At 33.5% G+C, this 13982-nt stretch overlaps 2 protein-coding genes across 3 annotated transcripts; one reads left to right on the top strand and one right to left on the bottom strand.

Moving 5' to 3' along the window:
* The first annotated feature begins 4736 nt into the window (after positions 1–4736).
* LOC145558766 (protein NUCLEAR FUSION DEFECTIVE 4-like) lies at positions 4737–8581 on the top strand. 2 transcript variants are annotated; one of them, XR_014092609.1, is made up of 4 exons: positions 4737–5439; positions 6396–7288; positions 7748–8309; positions 8424–8581. XR_014092609.1 is itself a non-coding variant. In XM_081620103.1 (3 exons), exons 1-3 carry the CDS (start codon positions 5110–5112, stop codon positions 8211–8213), a joined length of 1689 nt encoding a protein of 562 aa, XP_081476229.1. In that variant the 5' UTR covers positions 4738–5109; the 3' UTR covers positions 8214–8581. The 2 variants fall into 2 exon arrangements, 1 of the variants encoding a protein (XP_081476229.1); XM_081620103.1 differs by having other exon boundaries at positions 4738–5439; positions 7748–8581.
* Positions 8582–8727: 146 nt separating this feature from the next.
* Positions 8728–11997, bottom strand: LOC145557956 (F-box/LRR-repeat protein At2g42720-like). The gene is made up of 4 exons (XM_081619128.1): positions 11581–11997; positions 9896–10864; positions 9538–9642; positions 8728–9321 (listed from the first exon to the last, which is right to left on the bottom strand). The coding sequence occupies exons 1-4, from the start codon at positions 11986–11988 to the stop codon at positions 8995–8997; spliced, it is 1809 nt and encodes a 602-aa protein (XP_081475254.1). The 5' UTR covers positions 11989–11997; the 3' UTR covers positions 8728–8994.
* Between the last annotated feature and the right edge of the window lie 1985 nt (positions 11998–13982).

The raw sequence follows: 13982 nt of genomic DNA, 5'->3' as shown, positions 1-13982 counted from the left end.
CTCGTGGTTACCTTGCGCTTACTGCCCATTTTGTTGATAAATCTTGGACACTTCGGTCCAAAGTGTTGTCGTTTAGGTTTTGTCAAACTCCCCATAATGGTGCTGATATTTATCGTTTTGTTCTTAATATTATCGATGAGTGGCATCTTAAAGGCAAAGCTTTTTCTATGACTGTTGATGATTCCGGTGATATGGATGCCATGATTGAGCATCTTAAGAAAGACTTGCATTCTACTTGTTCTTTGCCTTGTGGTGGTAAATTTTTTCATATTAGGGGTGCAGATCAGATTCTTAATTTCATTGTTCAAAGTGGTATGAAGTTGATTGATGAAAGTGTTATTAAGTTGCGTGAGACTGTGAAATACATTGAATATCATGACTCTGCACTTGCTAGATTTGAGCAAGCTATTAGAGATTCTCATTCTAATTTTTCTGGTAAGCTGAGGCTGGATTTTCCAACCCGATGGGACTCAACTTATTTGATGCTTTGTCAATGTTTGGAGGCGAAAGCTCCTATTGATAAGTTTGCTTCTCAAGAGATTGGTTTTGAGTATTTTCTTCTCAAGGAGGAATGGGAAGCCATTAAAAATATGCGTGATTTTCTTAAACCATTTTATAATATAACCTTGTTGTTTTCTGGTTCAGAATACCCTACTGCAAACTTGTACTTTGCCTATATTACGGCGATTAAATATGTGTTGGCTAAAGCTAAAAATGACTCTATTGGTAGCATCGGAGAAATGGCTGCTCTTATGCTCCAAAAGTTTGAAAAATATTGGGATAACTACTCTTCAATACTTTCAATTGCTGTTTTGCTTGATCCACGTCATAAACTTCGATATGTGGAGTACTTGTATGGCAAGCTTTATGCTGGTCAGGAGTATGACGATAAGGTAAAAGCGGTATATGACACATTTACTGAACTGTATACTTTTTATGAGAATCTCTCTACTCCATCTTCTGTTCAAACTAGCGCACCCTCAACTCCAAGTATTTCAAGTTCTGATTTATGTCCCTTCTGGAAGAACTTTTTTCAGGTTGTTACATTGATAATTCATCTGATTTTAATCTTGTTTATTTTGTTTTGATGATTTTAGTATAATAATTAAGTTTTCTTGCTTTAATTATAGGTGCTTGACGAAGAAGAAAAACCTGAGAGTAGGGGAACCAAATTTGATATTGATACGTATCTATATTCCCCCCGTGTGCCTCGAAATAGTGGAGTCAATTTTGATGTTCTCCAATATTGGAAATCTCAAATCGATTATCCGAGTTTTTCCCCTGCTCTTGCTCACATGGCTAGAGATGTTTTGGCAATTCCCATCACATCCTTTGCCTCGGAATCTTCTTTTAGTATGGGAGGCAGAGTTTTGACCAAGCTAAGGTCATCTGACATGCCCGAAAACATGGAGGTTTTTGTTACAGTCCAAAATCGGATGTTTGGTTATGGTGAAGTTGAGGAGATACTCTAGAAGTCATTAATGAGACGGAACTTGATGATACCGACTTCGAATCTGTTCCTATCTAAGGTAAGTATATTTAGTGAAGTAATCTATTTTGCTTCAAATATCCAATTTCCCAATTCATTAATTAGGGTTCTATAAATTCCCTAAGTCTCTCTAGCTGATCAGCAAGCATTCAAGTATTTAACCAATATCATACTCTTTCAATCTGTTATGAAATTATTTAATCTCTCTCTCTTGTTCTTTGAATCCCTAAAATTATGGAAATTTCATCAACTTCAAAGAGTAAGGTGAGTTGTTCAAAGAACAAATTTCTTAGGTATGCAAGCTCAGAAACCAATAACATATTTCACTACTATATAAAAATCGAGTAAAGAATTTGCTACATGTATCATAATCTTGATAATTCTGGACAGTGGTAACAAGTTTGCAGTCTACCTGGTTATAAAAAGGATCATAATGCATTGCTTAATAGTCGAGTAATTGCTGTGTAGGGTGGGTATAAGAATGTTCTTGAGAAATATTTTGTTCATTTTAATGGTCGTGTTGCTGTTACATGACTTACAGCTGGGTGCTTGGGTCTATGGACTTCTGAGCCTGGCAAACGATTTGTATGTGTTGAAAGGATCTATGTATCTTGGAAGATGCACAATCGGGTTTTGTATGTAGGGGGGCTGTTTTGAGGTCTTCAACAAAGGGGTAAGATGTCGAGTTTTTGTACTCAGGAATTAAGTTCTTAATATGTAGGACTTGTTTGACTAGCAATTCCTAAGTAGATTTCATTTAGTTATTTGATTAAGTAGACATTGTTGTTAGTTAAACATGTAAATGTTATTTGATTAAGTAGACATTGTTGTTTATAAATGTTATTTGATTAAGTAGACATTGTTGTTAGTTAGACATTGTTGTTAGTTAGACATTGTTGTTTATAAATGTTATTTGATTAAGTAGACATTGTTGTTTATAAATGTTATTTGATTAAGTAGACATTGTTGTTGGTTAGACATTGTTGTTTATAAATGTTATTTGATTAAGTAGACATTGTTGTTAGTTAGACATTGTTGTTAGTTAAACATGTAAATGTGGCTAGTTTAGTGGCGAAAGTTGAGCATATATGCTCATTCAATCAATACCATGTTAAAGAGATTGTGTAGTGTTGATTTTACTCCTGTTAATTGTGATCTCTATTAGATTAATGTGAATCAATGATGTTGGTTTACATTCTTGTACAAAAAAAATGTATAATACTCCTTGTTAAGAATCTATGTTATCTTTCAAAATAACTCAATCACATACAGTTTTATCGGTGTTCCTTGTGTGTTTACCAGTTTAATCTTGCAATCGCCTTGCTAATTGTTACAGTTTACAGCAATCCAATTGTGCAAATAAAAGGTTATTTGATCTTTGGTACAGGCAAATAAGGTGGTAAGATTAAGCCAACGCTTTGAATCTATGAGCAACTTCTATGACCGGCTTATCATAATAACTATAGTTCATTCTTACTCTACGTCTCTACTTATAATGACAAGGTAGGCCACCAATATTTGATACAGATTAATAAGGCCAAAATCAATCGGGGTGTAAGGTTTAATTGTCTCAATCAATAAACTTTAATTAGTTCAAAAAAAAAAAAAAAAAAAGCATTCAATTAATTCAACCAAAAATAGGTGGATTTATTAGTACTACTGCATTATTTTGAGCTCATAAGTCTCTTTCAATCAGTTCTCAGCAAAAAAATCTCGAACTTTAAAGATTAGAGGGTGGGGATTGAGTATTTTAAAAAAGAGCTAGTCCCGATATCTTAACATGAGATACAAGGTTAACCCTTAACGGGGAAGGTTTAGGTCGTCCTCCATTGAAGCCCCCTTGAACCTTTTGCATTTCTCTCGTGAACTTCTTCTATTTTCGGCTGAAGTTCTTTTCGGCTGAAGTTCTTCAATGCTCCATTGAAGCCTTTTGTTATAGCTTGAAAATAAAGATTTATTTTTCAATATTACAAAACTAACCCAAATTATGCACTAAAAATGACAAATATGCCTTTTTGAGATACATATCTTATATTTCATATTGAGATACTTGTATTTTCTCTTTAAATAAACTCTCTTATTTGGCTAGTTGTGGCAATAAGTTAGAGTGATAAAATAAATTTACTGTTATAACCTTACTATTATGAGAAAATACAAGTTAATATTTTATTAAACAATTGATGTTTATCAAGGGATATATTGGTCTTTGCACCCTATAAGTTGAGGGTAAAAGTATAATTTCAACTTCTAAATAGATCCGTTACCGTCATTGGTTAGGGGACCATTAACATCATCATTCTCTCTTCTCCATCACATGAATTTAAAAATTCAGATTATTTATAAATAATTCAAAGCCGAAATTATGTAAAGAGAATGTGTGTAAGTTGAGACTATTTTTATAACTTTTTCCTTCCTAAATAGAGTACTACTGCGTACATAGTACTTCATTCGTCCTTTAATTATATGCCTATTTCTTCATTTATTACTCACATAATAGAGAGAAATAGGCATATAACTAAGGGACGGAGTCACAAAGGGAATATTATTTTTTGGGATATCAAATCCCAACCAAACTTTTAGTCCTTACCAAATGACCCATTGGCCATTAATGATATACAGAGTACCCCTTAATTGCAAACTCCGACAATACTCCTTGAGTGATTTCTAATACTATATGTAACTGTTATATTTAAAGGGCATTTCTAGAATTAAATGAAGGAAAACTTGTACTCCCTCCATTTTTAAATACTTGCTACATTTCTTTGGACACGCATGTCGATGTTTATTTTTGATCACTAATATCTTTAATTATCAATAAGTATAAATTCTAACAATTGAAAATTAATAATCTATTCATTAAGATGATTCTAACAAATATCCACAAGACTATATTTTTTTCTTATGTATAAATCACAAACATTAATCAAAGTAGGGCAAATGAATAGTGCAAAGAATAGAAATGGAGTAAGTATTTAAAAACGGAGGGAGTAACATTTTGCATACATACTTGCTTAACGATATGCATGTGAATATGTGACATTACTACGTATTTGATTTATCGAAAAGCTTTAAAATATCAATTTCTATTCGATTTTTTTTTTTTTGAAAAATAAAATAATTAATAATTTAAGACGTGTATTAAAAAGTGTAAAGATCTATATCTTGTAATAAAAAAAGAACGGAGAGGGCACATGAGATTTGTAACAAGGCCTCGTGAAAAATGAGCAGCAGAAGCAGAAAGTACTGTATAAAATTGAAAGATAGAGAAACACGGCAACAAATTGAGAAGCAAAATAGTGAAATAATTCCAGCTTCCAAGTGAGCAGCTGGCTAGCTACTATCCTCCCGCTTCAATCCCCTTTTCATTCCATCATTCATCCCAAAAACAACAAACACTAAAATTTTCAATCTCACTGCCAAAAAAAAAATCTGAGTTGGTGGAAACGTGCAATACTGCCAATTCCAAACAAATTATTGTTACTATTGAAATCGAGTATTTTCAGCCTCATTTTAGAATATGCTCAAATACTAACAACAAAAAAAACCCATCTTTGTCAAAGTTTAACAACCCCAGAAAAGAAAACTAGTCAACAAAAGCAGCAAAGAAAAAAGAAAAAGAAATGCCAGAAATTGCAGTAAAATCTGGTACAAGACCACCATGGATAGGATTAGCAGCAGCAGTTTGGGTTGAATTTTCAGCAGGAAATTCATATAATTTCCCTCTTTTTTCACCTTCATTGAAATCTGTACTGGGTTTTACACAACAGCAGATTACAATTCTGGGTGTTGCAAATGATATTGGTGAAAGTGTTGGAATTTTGCCAGGCATTGCTTGTAACAAGTTTCCACCTTGGGTTGTTCTTTCTTTTGGTGCTTTGGGCTGTTTTCTGGGTTATGGACTTCTCTGGCTTGCTGTTTCACAGACTGTTTCCAATTTGCCTTTTTGGCTGGTATGAATTTCTTGTTTCTTTGCTTTTCTTAATCACCCTTTTTCAAAGTTAACTTTTTTTTTTTGTGAAAAAAGTTCAAATCTTGGAATCTGAAGTTAATAGATTTTGACGATTTCACGTGTATTGTGTTTTTTTTTTTTTAAGTATCCAATTTGAAATTGATTGATTTTATGGGGTTATTTTTAGTGCAATACTTGAAATTGGTTATACAAAGGCCTCTTAGCCACTCATATTTCATCCTTAGGAGTGTTTGAAAATGAACAAATGTGAAAAAAAAAGAAAAAGAAAAAAGAAAGTAGCCTTGGTGTATATAAAGGAAGATAAAAGTGTCGGTTTAGTCTTTTGTTGGATGGACCTGCTTGAATTGTGGTGGTATTGTAGAATAAAGAACAACTGTACCTTTGGTAAAAATGTAGGAATCTATAGATTATAGTAGGAATGTCAATTTATAGGGGCAGTATATCTTGTAAAGGCAAAGAACACATTAGTCCATCCTTTTCAAATTTTTTCTGCTTCTGTACTTTGATCAATTTTGTCTCACAAAAAGATTGTAGGTAGAACGAACAATAGGAAACGGAGGGATAAGAAATTAGAGACATTAATAGAACTTTTTTTGGTAAATGTTTCAATGTATGAAAGGATGGTTTAATGCTGTGTAATGAGAAAACTCTATGCAATTTTTTATTGTGAGTTGCTTCAAGGTTAATGTCCTGTTCCATGCTTTTATTTTTTAAGCTGGAATTTTGGGCTTAAACTAGTCAAACTTGCTGCTTTACATCAAATATTATAATCAACCTATATTAAGTAGTTTGGCATTATAATATAAACTAATTGTTAGATCCACAAACTTTGTTCTGCATTGGTGCCAAGTTGGTTCATCTTATTCTCTAGTCTGACAATTGTATTAGCATCACTCTCATTATCTTATTGTAACTCCACCCCGTTCCTATGATCAGCTGTGGCTTGCAATGGTTATTGGGGCTAATAGCAGCGCATTTTTTGGGACAGCTGTTCTTGTCACCAACATGAGGAACTTCCCTATGAGTAGGGGCACAGTTGCCGGTCTTCTAAAGGGTTATGTTGGTCTAAGTGCTGCAATATATACAGAGATATATGATATGGTGCTTAAAAAATCTGATACATCACTACTCCTATTCCTCACATTCGGCATCCCAATCATATGCTTTACCCTGATGTACTTCATTAGACCTTGTACACCAGCATCTGGAGAGGACACTTCTGAAAAGAGCCATTTCCTATTTACTCAAGGGGCAAGTATATTTCTTGGAATTTATCTCCTCACAACGACAATTATTGCTGATAAACTTTCTGTCCGGAGAGCTGTTTGCTATGCGTTTATTGTTGTTATGGTTATATTAATGATGGCTCCTCTTGCAATCCCTATCAAGATGACATTATTTCCCTCCAAAAAAAAACTTACTGGACCTGTTGATTCTTCAGACAAATTGGTGTCAGATACAGATGAATCGATACAAACAGAACCCTTGCTGGTAAAATCCTCTTCAGAATTTGGGAGTTTTCGAGAGGGGGAAGATGCTTCTGATTTGGACATCCTTCTTGCTGTTGGAGAGGGTGCTGTAAAACAGAAAAGGAGACCCCGTAGAGGAGATGATTTTACTTTCCGTGAGGTTTTGATCAAGGCCGATTTTTGGCTTTTGTGGGTAGTGTACTTTCTAGGAGTTGGTACTGGAGTGACTGTTCTTAACAATTTGGCTCAGATAGGTTACGCCCAAGAAGAGCATGACACTACCATACTCTTGTCCCTATTTTCTATCTGCAATTTCGTTGGGCGCCTGGGTGGAGGTGCAGTTTCAGAATATTTCGTCAGGTGATAATGTTTTCTGATTTACTTAATTAGAAATAGATGATGTTTCACTGTCCAGTTTTAACTCTCGTTCTAGCTACATAAGCTATAGTTAACGCTCTTCAGTCCAGTGTGCCAGGTAGAGAAGTTTGCAATATCTTCTTCTGAATATTTTGGAAGTTGATGTTCTTCTATATTACCATTTGCATAAATATGATGTTCAACTCGTCATTAAATTCATAGCAATAGGAAATGATCTTCTAGTAAGTGCAAGTATTATATTAGAACTCTTAGAAGTCTTAGTCCATGAAAATTCACTTTATATAAAGTACTACATATTATGATAATAGTTTATTTGGATGACAGTTACTCAGCTAAAAACATCTCCTGTTTGGCATTTCATGTTTAAGTAATCTCAAACTTAGATATTCTGGACTTGAACTCTTGGAGCATGAAGCTGACTGCTAAACATTTGCTTTGCAGATTACATTTAATTCCTCGAACTGTATGGATGACAGTCACTCAATTGATTATGGTCGTAGCATTCCTTTTTTATGCATATGCTCTCACCGGTACCCTTCTTGTGGCAACTGCATCGCTTGGGATCTGCTACGGAGTTCAGACTGCAATAATGATTCCAACAGCCTCTGAGCTATTTGGTCTTAAACATTTCGGTGTTATTTACAACTTTATACAGTTTGGCAATCCCATTGGTGCTCTGCTTTTCTCAGGAATGCTTGCTGGTCATGTATATGATGCCGAAGCCAACAAGCAAGGATTATCAATCTGCATTGGGGCTTCTTGCTTTAAGCTTACATTCTTTGTTCTTGCTGGACTTTGTGGGTTGGGATCCTTACTAAGCGTAATACTTACGCTAAGAATAAGACCTGTATATCAAATGCTGTATGCTGGAGGTTCATTCCGTTCACGTCTAAGATCAGATCATTGATGAGAAGGTGGCTGCAGAAATTGTAGATCAGATTAATCCTGTGCTACCTACCACACATGTACTCCTTTGTATAATTGGTCTGGTACATTTTGTGAGGTAAGTTGTGTCATTTTTATTATACTTGAAATTTGGAAACCTAAAGAGCAATGATTTTATTTGCTCTGTGATTTCCAGTTGAATGTAATACTCATTTTTATTCAAAATTTTCAGTGTATGCTGTCAGATTATTGCTCTAGAGGCTTGTCCTTGAAAGTTTATCGCGCTATCACATCTGGATAAGATCTAGAGGTCATTGTCCTAACAATGTTATGTACAATCTTTCTATACACCTTTATAAATGAAAACAAGCAAATGTCATTTATTGCTTACATGTTTTTGTTCTTGCATTCTGCTTCTACTTTCACATTATTTTATATTTACTGGTACACAGATCAATTTTACCGTGAATCTAACCCTGATGCCTTTTGCAAAATTCGATTTCTTCCTGCTGGCTTTGAAATGGTCGTACTGTACGACATTATCAAAGGCCACTCAGCAAGATCAGAGTTGCTGAGAGTCGTAAAAGCAGGGAGCAGACCTTCATTCACTCCATTTGAGGGACTTGAAGTCGGACCGTGACAACAAGATGAATTTAAAGAGCATTCTAAAGTACTTAAAGAGTAAATATTCGTGCTTTCCTAAAAAAAAAAGACAACCTCACAATATTCTCCAAAATGTTTGCCAAAGAGAAACGGGTAATTTATTTTGGAACAAAAGGGTATAAAAGAAGAATATTGATCATTCATAGAATCACCACATCAACGCCTCCTCTAATTTGCTTGGCAAGCAACTTGGCTTGTCTTCTCACAAAGCCTTTTCTATCAATATATTGAAGGTCATACCATTTGTGAGCATTTCCCTTTGATCGGGGACAGCGATAATCACATATAATCTTCTTAAGCATCGGAGCATTTTGAATGACACAAAACACAAACTCAGCAAGAGATGCACTTCCATCAAATCCAACAATCTCCAAAACCTTGAGTTGATTATGTTTACGCATCTCGTAATTGATCGTAACATCCCTTTGTCCTGACATTGGCACCGGTTGTTTCGACAAAGGCCACAGCTGATGCAAACAAACTTAAACTAGTCAATACAATACTGTTGCCTTGAAATGAAAGTGCATCAATTAAAAAAAAGTATCAAATGAGAACCTAACTAATTAAGAAAAGGAAAATGATGCAGACGAGATTATTCAATCTAATGTCTAAGACTTGACTTTTAAGTAGCATCTCGACACCTTAAAGTTTATAAATTAAAAAGTGCATCAAAATAATTGTACCTCCAACTTGAAGGTATGCAACACAGGGCATTTCTCAATGAAAGACCTTAAATCGAGAAGGTTGTTCCTAAGGATCACATTCAATCCATATGCAACACGATTCACCTACATACAAATTTGGAAGAACACCGAGTTAAGTTATACAAACTTTATACTACCTCCGTTACATATTATTTGTAATGATTAGACATTTTTCTTTTTTACTTTATGTCAAATCATTGCAAATAATATGAAACGGATGTAGTAATTAAAATCGTCTTACCACCATAAGACCACCTTAGAGTCACATATAAATTAAAGTGGTCTTATGATGGTAAGACGACGCACTTACTCATAAATGTTTTCTCCCCAAACTAACCTGATTCCAATGAATAGCAAGCTTCTCAAGTCGATGTGAGAAAGATGAAAGAAGATGCAAATTATGAAGAATATGAAAGCAATAATAATCTCCAAAAGTCACATTCACTAGTGATGGAACATTAGTATACTCCACCTCTGTACTACCATAATTCGCGAAATATGTAAACGAAGTAAGCTTTGGAGCTGAAATCTTTACAGACTTTATGTCAAAGCAGTGACATATCTCCAAGTATTTCAGCTTGAGGGAGGAAACAACAAGATGTCGATATTGATTTTGTGTATGATCAAAACTAGACCTCGATGGTGACGAATGGTACCTTAATGACCTCGCCGTTAGACACTCAAGATTGAGACAATATGCTAGGACGTTTTCGAGCACGGGTCCATCCATGTTTAAGCCTTCCAAGTGAAGAGATTGTAAGGTATAAAGATGATCATTATAAACCGGGCGAACTAGGAAAAAGTCCTTCCGAATTGTGTAACTATTAACAACAATATTCCCTTGGAAATCTGATAAGTTCAACTCAAAATTTCGAACTTTTTTTGTTAAGGCGAATTCAATCCACTTATTAATATCACCAAGATTGGAGTTCCTTAGATGATACAAGAAATTTAATCTATTATCAATCCCATTCGAGGTGGGTTTCTTTAGAGGAAAACATATTCGGAAGGAATTTAAAAATGTTGCACAATTCGCGGTCATAACCTTGTTAACCATTGTACAAAATTTTTCTACTTGAGTTTCATCAAGTCCTCTGATAAGTTGTCGTGGGCTTAAGTCATAAGATTCCGGGGCCTCGAAAACTAGATTAACTAAGTGAGTCCAAACATACCTCCATTTCTTGGAAACAAGGCTACTTCTTGCTGCTGTTTTTATGTCTACAAAAGATAATATGTGTACCATGATATCATGAGGTAAGTTGCTAAGTCGGTCCATTCGTTCGCCTTCTTTCACATTGTTCTTTCTCTGCAAACAATTTTTTGTGTATATATGTAGAGTTAATCATGTAGTGCAAAAAAAAAAAAAAAAAAAAACAAAAAAAACAATTTTTTTCAATTATTTTAAATCAATATTTTTTTTTAATTTTTTTTCGCTATTAAAAAAAAAAACCAATATTTTTTCAATTAGAAAAATTACTAGTTTAGTCCCGTGCGTTCTGAAGTAGCCATTATTTAAAGTTTAAATAATTGTAAAATTTATATTTAAAAAAAAATCTTAATCTCATTAATTAATTTTGAAAGAAGCACCATATTTATTTAGTTTTTGGAATATAGGAAGAGGAAAAAAAAAAGGAATAATAAGGAATTGACACGTGTCCAATTAAGAATTATTTAATAGATAAAGTGTTAATATTAAAAAAATTGTATCACCAATTTTAACTTTTTTTTTTTTTTTTTTTTTTTTTTAAGAAACCAATTTTAACTCTTGATTGTATGTAGTTAAATTAGAACCCTTGATTATTTTGACAAAAAAAAAAAAAAAAAAAATCATCGATTTCTCTTTTTTCCACCATAACTGATCGAATTGAAACTACTACGTACGAAAGATTGAATGAATCCGATCCCTTGATAATTATTTTATTTGTTACTACTCCATAAAAATACAACCAAGATAAAAAATATATGAAATATGAATATAAAAAAATAAATCAAAGGGTTAAAATTCAAAGGTTGAAAACTCACTCTTCTCTTCTGCTTAGGGATGGGTGGATTGGGTTCATTATTCCATGGCGAAGAAGGGGGTGAGGTTAAATCTATAATTTGATGCGAACACTCGGAAACATTGTTTAGGGGTTTATCAAAGGTTTTGGCTAGTATATACCACAATTCACGACTTGTTTTGGCTTGCGAAACAAAAGGAAAGAGATCGTTTGATATGGTACCAATAAGGACACCAAATATTAGCTTATCTTGGCGAAACCATATTCGATTGGTGGTGGATGGTAGGGTGCAATCGATATGTTTGTCGAATAAGTCAAAGGCGATGAGCACGGCTTTGACTTGAGTCTTCCATGAATGATAATTGGTGGATGTGAGTGTGATTGAGTTGGGGATGGTAACCATGATGAGAGGTTTTGAGGGTTCATCCATTTTTTGGATTAGAATTGGGTTATTGTTGTTGGAAACCCTAAACTACTTTGTATATATATACTCCTATAAGATAAGTATGCAGTGGCGATTCCAGGAATTGTTCATTATGGGTTCGGACTCTCCAAATAAATACAAGGATATCAAATATTATAATTCAAAAAAATAAAAATAAAATTGCCCTTTTCAGGTGTGCACAATACATGTCAATTACACGAACAACAAAAATAAAACAAATTTAAATAAGTTACAATTAAACTCGACGAAATATTCTCAACCATAATCCTTTATCGTTTGAAATTGCTCCGTATTCATAGTGAAAAATGACATTGCATTGACAATGTCTTGCTCCCTTTGCAATTTGCAAAGTTTGGCATAACCCATTAGTGGCACCAAATAATCTCTAGCATTAAGTATAATTGGGAATTAGGGGAAAAGTATAAACAAATCAAGTACAATTGGGAATTGGGGAAAAGGTTAAAACCCAAAAAAAGGAGGAAAAAAAGGGTGTTGGGTTTCGAACACCTGACCTTTGTCATAATAAAAGGTAAGGCTTTCACCACTACAACGCACATTTGTATACTCAAGATATGCGCAAAACTTAATATTTATTACTATTTTCTTTTGTAAAAAAACCAATTCGTGTTCTTTCGAGTTTAGTATGGGTTCAGCTGAACCCACTGAACCCATACTAGAATCGCCACCGTAAGTATGTACTTTTTTTTTTTGACAACCAAGTATGGAGTACTAAAAAAAATGTCAACATAAAAAATAAAAATAATGCTAGTAGATAACTTTCAAGGAAAATAAATTTTTAAAAAAAAATATATATATTTTTTTCCCCACAAATTCTTATATGTGGTTGGTCAATGGTATGGTCATCTATTACGAGGGTTACTTCATTAGTGTTATAGGGGTTACTCGTTCGGTTTTACAAGGGAAACTTCATGAGTGTTAAAATAAGGGTTACTCGGTTATTATTACGGAAGTTATTCGGTTAGTGTTATATTAGTTACTTTGTTATTTCACAATCCGCCACATAGTGTGGCTAGCCGCACATAAGATGCACTATTTTTTTTTTTAAAAAAATATATGTATTAAATACAAAGAGTTGTTTTATAAAATTATATGGAATAACATTTAAGATATGGAAAAAATGAATATTACCGGATTTGAAATGATTTTTAAGAAAAATTATTATGAAAGTTATTGATTTGAAATTCAATATTTACCTGTCAATAAAAAAAAAAGAAATCAATTTTTAAGCTATGCAAGTATATACTTGTATACTACGTATAAGATAAGTATATGTTAGTGGACCAACTCAACCAAAAGCTTAAGCTGATAGTTGAGGCCCAGGATTATGTTTTATACTCTATCAGTATATTATCCATGTTTTATTTGGGATCAGAATTGGGATATTCTGTTGTTGTTGGAAGCTATAGAACACTCCTTAATTGTATTTTTATTTGGAAGGTATCTTTCCTCCGTTTTTCAATCGCACCATTAAAACTTGCAAGAGAGGGCAAGTCCTAAGAAAGAAAAAACAAACTGAAGAGAAAAACATACTACCTCCATTAAACCACATACTTCGCATATAAATTTGTGTTTAAAAAATGGAAATTTTGTCAAAAAATACCTATTATACTCAAGAATTTGCGAGAAACTACCTATTAAAAAAAATGTTGTAATTTACTACCTTAGATTTGAAAAATAATGTTGTAATTTACTACCTGTTGCCGGATTTTGTAGTTTGACCATTTTACTCCGGCATTGACTTAGTCACGTGCTACTCACGTGAGACTTAATGTAGGACATCATTGATTTGATTAAGTAAACATATAATAAGAAAAACAAAGAAAAGTTACAAAATATTTCAGAATGTTGATCATTCATAGAACTACTACATCAATGCCCTCTTGAATTTGCTGTGCAAGCAACTTGGCTTGTCTTCTCGCAAGGGCTATTTTGTCAATATTACAGTTGTCCTTTACATT

This window comes from Chenopodium album, chromosome 9 (genome assembly GCF_948465745.1).
Source record: "Chenopodium album chromosome 9, dcCheAlbu1.1, whole genome shotgun sequence".
Taxonomy (NCBI): domain Eukaryota; kingdom Viridiplantae; phylum Streptophyta; class Magnoliopsida; order Caryophyllales; family Amaranthaceae; genus Chenopodium; species Chenopodium album.
This window is presented reverse-complemented; position numbering and strand designations above follow the sequence as displayed.

Coding starts and splice junctions, on each gene's coding strand:
- LOC145558766 (XM_081620103.1), top strand. CDS start 5,110: ATGCCAGAAATTGCAGTAAAATCTGGTACAAGACCACCATGGATAGGA. Junction 5,440..6,395: donor CCAATTTGCCTTTTTGGCTG/GTATGAATTTCT, acceptor TCCTATGATCAG/CTGTGGCTTGCAATGGTTAT. Junction 7,289..7,747: donor GTTTCAGAATATTTCGTCAG/GTGATAATGTTT, acceptor TTTGCTTTGCAG/ATTACATTTAATTCCTCGAA.
- LOC145557956 (XM_081619128.1), bottom strand. CDS start 11,988: ATGGATGAACCCTCAAAACCTCTCATCATGGTTACCATCCCCAACTCA. Junction 10,865..11,580: donor TCCCTAAGCAGAAGAGAAGA/GTGAGTTTTCAA, acceptor AATTGTTTGCAG/AGAAAGAACAATGTGAAAGA. Junction 9,322..9,537: donor TGCATACCTTCAAGTTGGAG/GTACAATTATTT, acceptor TGTTTGCATCAG/CTGTGGCCTTTGTCGAAACA.